Here is a 5842-nt window from a genome sequence, read left to right on the forward strand (position 1 = left end):
AATAAGAAGAACAAGAAGAAGGACAAGAAGAACAAGAACAATAATGAGAACAATAACAAGGAGAACAAGAAGAACAAGAAGAACAAGAACAAGAAAGAGAAGGAGAAATGGAAGAGGAGGAAGAGGAGGGAGGAGGAAGAGGAAGAGAAGGAGGAGGAGAAAATAAACCAAACAAGTAAACTGTAGCCTTTTTTGCTATGATCTTCAAAAGCAAATGTTTTCATCTTATTTTACAGGAATGCAGCAAATAAGATTGCCTATAGCCACGGAACCAATGTGTGAGAGAAGATGAACTGAAACCCAGGTCTGCTTTACTCAGGTCCATTATTTTTCTGTGTTACATTTCTGTTCTCAAGAGTAAAGTGAGTATGAAAACTTTCCATGGGTCTTTTTAATATAACAGCATTTGTATGTGAAATATGTTCTCAAAGTGACTCAGTATGGCTTTCAAAGGAATAAATATTTATGAAGCAATAATAAAAGGCATATGTTTTTTAAACTACCTTAGTAGTATTCCTGTCTTTGATATTAATTCATTTTAAATTTTATTTATTATGTATGTATGTATGTGTATGTATGATGTGTAGGTATGTTTATACCACAGTGTGTGTATTGAAGTCCGGAGTCGGTTCTCACCTGCCATAGGATCCAGGGATCATGTTTGCCTGCTGATCCATCTCTCAAGTTCTTGGTTACTACTTCTTGTTTTTTTTTAAACAAACAAACAAACAAAACACCTTTTTATTCTTGGTTTCATCCTAGTAGAATGAAACTAGGATTTTTTGGTCTTTAGAAACTGCACTTGTCAATTGAGAAGACACTGAAATATCCTTCTACAGTCCTAGTTAATTTGTCTCAGAGTCCATGGTTCAATATCAGTATATTGGATAACTGAAGAGAATTAATAAATGTAATACCTAACTACCATGGATACCTAACAGAATTATCTTCACTACTTCAACTTTGCAATGCTTTAAATTCCACCAATGATATGGAGATAACATAAGATGTACCAAGTCAGCATTGTATGCCTGGGAATAAGCACAGCTTGTTTTCTTCCTAGAAAGCCTTGTAGGTTCTCACTCTAAGTACATGTACCACCCAGGGGTGGCAAAGTCAGACCCCAAGAGCTATCTTACATACAAAGTGAATCAGGAGACAACCAGAAGCAACTTTTACAATGATTAGGAGACAATAATACCGATAAGAGAAAACTGCCTTTCTGTTGGCTCTCATGGCAGCTGGAGGCAAAACCTCAGGAGTTAGTTGAAGCGGGTGAAGGTTTATCCTGTCCTATACCCATCACTCTAAAGAAGAAACTTTTCCAAAGCGGGGGGGACTGAAAGAAAAAAAAATTGTACTAATAGTACTTACAAGATGCCTCATCTTCTCAAAGACATTTATAATTATAATTGATAAATTTGTGAAGAAAGAATTCCATTTCCCCCAACTAAGCTGACTCAGAGAATTTTCTAATTGAGGCGGCTTTGCCTGCCATGCCCACACATTGCTAACTCAGATCATTCAAGAGTAGCTCATGATTTCCTTATCAAAGCCACGGTTCAGTTTCCCAAAGGGGCTTCTGGGCCCAGTGAAACTACTGGTAATTAAGCATTTTAACTTCATAGACTTAACAGATTTCCAGAAATGGTTTAAATGCTCAGTATTTTATTACATACAGACACACAAAGCAAAAACTAAATTTTATGCTCATGAGCAGTATATATTTTATTTCATCCCTTCAAGATGTTGAGGGTGGATAATGGTTTAGCCAGTGAATTGCTTGTCTTGTAAGTGTGAAGATGAGAGTTCAATGCCCAGAACCCATTTAAAAAGGAAAGAGGGAAGAAAAGGTCCAGGCATTGTGGCCTATGCTAATAATCTTGGTAATGGAGCATCAGGGAGAGGAGGACCCCCGGGTCTTGCTGGCCAGCCAGCCTGGTCTACTTGGTGTTTTCCCAGCCAATGGGAGACTGTCTAAAAAAACAAGTCTAGGGGCAAGAGGTGTGTAGGCAGTTAAAGGCACTTCTGCCTTTCCAGGGTACCTGGCTGTGGTTCCCAGCACTCACAACCATCTGTAACTCCAGGTACAGGGGAGTAAACACTTCTTCTGGCCTCTGTGAGCACTAGGCATGCATGTGGGACACAGATATACATGCAGGCAAAGCACTCAGACATATAAAATTTTAAAAAAGAATAAAAATTACAACAACAACAACAAAAGCAACAAACAAAACCCAAGGTAGATGACACCCGAGGACAGACATCTGAGGTTGTTCTCTGGCTGCTACATACATGTGCATCCATGTACAAATACAGGAAAACATACATATAGACACAAATTCCTGGAATACACTTCAATTCAAGTCTCTAAGATGTATTCAACTTGGATTCTCCTAAATGCTCTGCTTTCAAATGTCCCCCAGCACATCTATGAGGGCAGCATCTAGAAACAACCAGGAGCCAAGAGTCAGCAGAAGTCCTTCTGCTTTCCTGTGCGTAGGGAACAAGAGCGAGTTCAATACTGTCTTGTAAGGGGATGCTATCCCCCTCCAAGAAACAACACTGAATCTCCCTCTCTCCTTCTTCCTCTCCCTTCTTGTGTGCGTATCTCACATCCTTGACGTGCAATGAAGAGCTGTGAATTGTGAGTGCTACAGGTTCCTACCCCCCTTTCTGCTTTTATAGGGTAAGTATGAAAAATAATGCTATAAAGTCAATAGCAATGGCTTGTATGAAAGGCTCCTCTTTGACCCACACCACCGCAGATTTACTGGCACCAAAAGGTGGTGAGATAAAGAAATATTGGAATGATATCTAATCTCCAGGACATTACTAGATATTGGGGAGGCAAGCAATCAAATGTGCTAGGAGTCAGTTTGGGACACTTGTCACTGATGTCTCCAGTTGGACACTGTGATTGATAAATGGCCATAAACAGAAATGATGTGATAATGCTTTCAAGGGAATGAAAGACAGCTGGAGCCAGAATGTGACTAGCAGCAATGTCACTGGGCATGGTTTCAATTAGATCCAAAGTCTGAACAGTAAAGCCCTCAAAAAGTTCACTGGTTGTCCTTCAAAGCTATGGCTTTTACTAATGTCTCCAATCACTATGCCCCATGGCCAGGCCTCTCAGAGAACGTAGTATTAGACATAAGGGAGAGGTAGCCATTTGGGGTTGTGCACAATAATTGAATTTATAAACATGCCTAGCAGAAGTTTGCCTGAGTCAAATTTATTAACCTAGAGTGAATCAAAGTTTTAAAGCTCAGAACAAAGGAACTATGGTTCCTTCTTGAGAAAGTGAGTGAAGAGATGACAGGGTTAAAGCAAAATTATTACACTCATTTCTGCAGGACACTGTTACAAGACACCAGAGGCATGGGGAAGGGAACACAAATAAACTGCCTTTAATCAAGTTAGATTATTCTGCTGAGCAATGAGGAGTTTATGCGGTAGCAAAACTGGCTTCTTAATCCTTATGGGGCCCCAGAACACAGGCAGCCAGCTAAAATATAGCATGTTCTTCTCCGAAATTATTTTAAGAAACTGCACGCTAGTAAATCTGACAATGATCAAGCATAAACTCCCTGACTTGATTATCAGAATGTGCTTCGGAGGCAGCTGGCTTTACTGACCAACACTGCTGAAGCCCAGAGGGAAGGCGGAGGCTCTGTGGTGTCTAGTTCAGTTTAAGGGACCGTTCCCTGGGAAAGATTATGGGTAGGATGGGGTGATCGGAAGATGCCGTGAGTGCATCATTTGATCAAAGCGAGTCTGTAAGGGGACAAGATACATGGGGGAACTGTGGCTGCTGGGAACTTATGGCTAATTGAGAATGCAGAAGATTAACTGGGTGTCTGAATGTTCTTTCAATCTTTGGTGTTTTGGTCAACATTCTTTCACAGTGTGAAAGAAGCACCCAGATTGCAACTGTAAGCATGCTAGTACATGAAATTAGCATAGCACAGGGACACAGGATGGTGGCCTGTGTCTGCTCCACGTAACTTCATCCCATAGCTGCTCTTTAAGAATCTGATTCTTAGCCGGGCCTGGTGGTGCAGGCCTTTAATCCCAGCACTCGGGAGGCAGAGGCAGGCGGATTTCTGAGTTCGAGGCCAGCCTGGTCTACCAAGTGAGTACCAGGACAGTCAGAGCTATACAGAGAAACCCTGTCTCGGGGAAAAAAAAAAAAAAAAATCTGATTCTTGCTCAGGCATCAGCTCAGCTTGCACCGCATTTCCTGACCACTCTGTGACAATCATGATGGTCTTCCTCAGAGATGCTGCTGAAATGACTTCCTCATGGGGTGAAAAGTTTGTATTTATTTGAGCAAAATATATCTATGAATATGTACAATAAAAGTTAGGTAACCCTATGGGTGCTTAGTCTTCTGGTATTATTGACAGTCATTTGAATACTTCTAATGACTTGCTCTTCTTGTCCTCCAGAAATACACACATTTTAAAAAGAAGTTACCTGAAACTCCCCATGGTGTTCACACAGGTGGATCCACTCTGGCAGCCAAAGGGTGTTCCGGCATAAAGTGCACACTCGTTAACATCCTCTGAGCAGAAGAGACCCTGCAGAGATGTAAAGAACCCAGTCAGGCACCATAGGACATGGGCATTTATGGAATAATATTTATACAATATATTTAATGACTTATAGGTGGACAATAAGCCCTTGGTGGAACCAAGTACAATATTAATAATATTAATCTTGGGCTAAGATTCTTCTAGAACTCAGATCAGACCAGGACCGAGATGCTCCTCATAAGAGTACAGTGGTCAAGTGGTCACAAGAGAGAATCATTATATAGATGAGTCCTTATTTCAAAAGGCTGCTATGCTTGGGGGTGGTTACTTAGTGATCTTGTTGGTGTCCTTGTATGCAGTATTCTCACTACTACTGAAAGAGAAGAGGGCAAGAATATTCACATATGCACTCCAAGATTCAGCCCATGCTTTCCAGCGCTGACCTACTGAAGCCAGGGCTAAGAGAACCGTCATGGGCCAGGGTTTAAATCATCATCTCTGCCGCTAGTTGGCACAAGTCACTGTGACTCGTGAGGCACAAGATCCTAGAAACGTTGGTGGATGATCCAATGTGTCCGCTGGCTCCTGCCAGCCGTTCTCTGAGTTTTAAGTGAAAGCCCGAGTGACTCACCTTCCACTGCGAAGGGCAGATACAAATAAAGGAGTCGTGCAGGTTGACACAGGTGCCGCCATTGTGGCAGGGATTGCTACTGCAAACTTTTCTCTCCACATTCTGAAAAAAAATAAAAAATAATAAAAAATAAAAAAACAAATTGATGGGGCAGTTAAGTCCGTGAGAGGATAGTGCTTGGCCTCAGTGCACAGTGAAGAGTGCTTCAGTTAGCCTGTGGGTTTCTCCTCATCTGTGAGGGCTTCCTCCAGACTCCCTCCAATGACTCTCTTTCCCCATCTAGTCAATCCTCTTGTAAAAATTTCAATCATGCTCATTTTCCTTAATACCCTACCTACTTTAGTCATGGATAGGAAAGAAGATTCGCTGTTCCTTAAGGGAATTGTTCATCTGAGAAACAAGTGCTACTAAACAGGAATAAAGATTTCTAGAACTGACTACTCTTCCAGAGGTCCTGAGTTCAATTCCCAGCAACCACATGGTGGCTCATAACCATCTGTAACAGGATCTGATGCCCTCTTTTGGTGTGTCTGAAGACAGCTACAGTGTACTCACATAAAATAAATAAATCTTAAAAGAAAGAGAGAAAGAAAGAAAGAAAGAAAGAAAGAAAGAAAGAAAGAAAGAAAGAGGGAGGGAGGGAGGGAGGAAGGGGGGAGAGAGAGAGAGA

At 41.4% G+C, this 5842-nt stretch overlaps 1 protein-coding gene across 1 annotated transcript in view; it reads right to left on the minus strand.

Annotated features, from left to right (window-relative positions):
• Positions 1–5842, minus strand: part of Cubn (cubilin) — a 221132-nt gene that overhangs the window by 209917 nt on the left and 5373 nt on the right. The window contains exons 5-6 of the mRNA XM_021193965.2: positions 5173–5274; positions 4483–4586 (exon numbers count right to left, since the gene is read on the minus strand). Of these exons, the coding sequence (XP_021049624.1) occupies positions 4483–4586; positions 5173–5274 (206 nt within the window). The remainder of the gene's footprint in view (positions 1–4482; positions 4587–5172; positions 5275–5842) is intronic.

This window comes from Mus pahari, chromosome 3 (genome assembly GCF_900095145.1).
Source record: "Mus pahari chromosome 3, PAHARI_EIJ_v1.1, whole genome shotgun sequence".
Taxonomy (NCBI): Eukaryota; Metazoa; Chordata; class Mammalia; order Rodentia; family Muridae; genus Mus; species Mus pahari.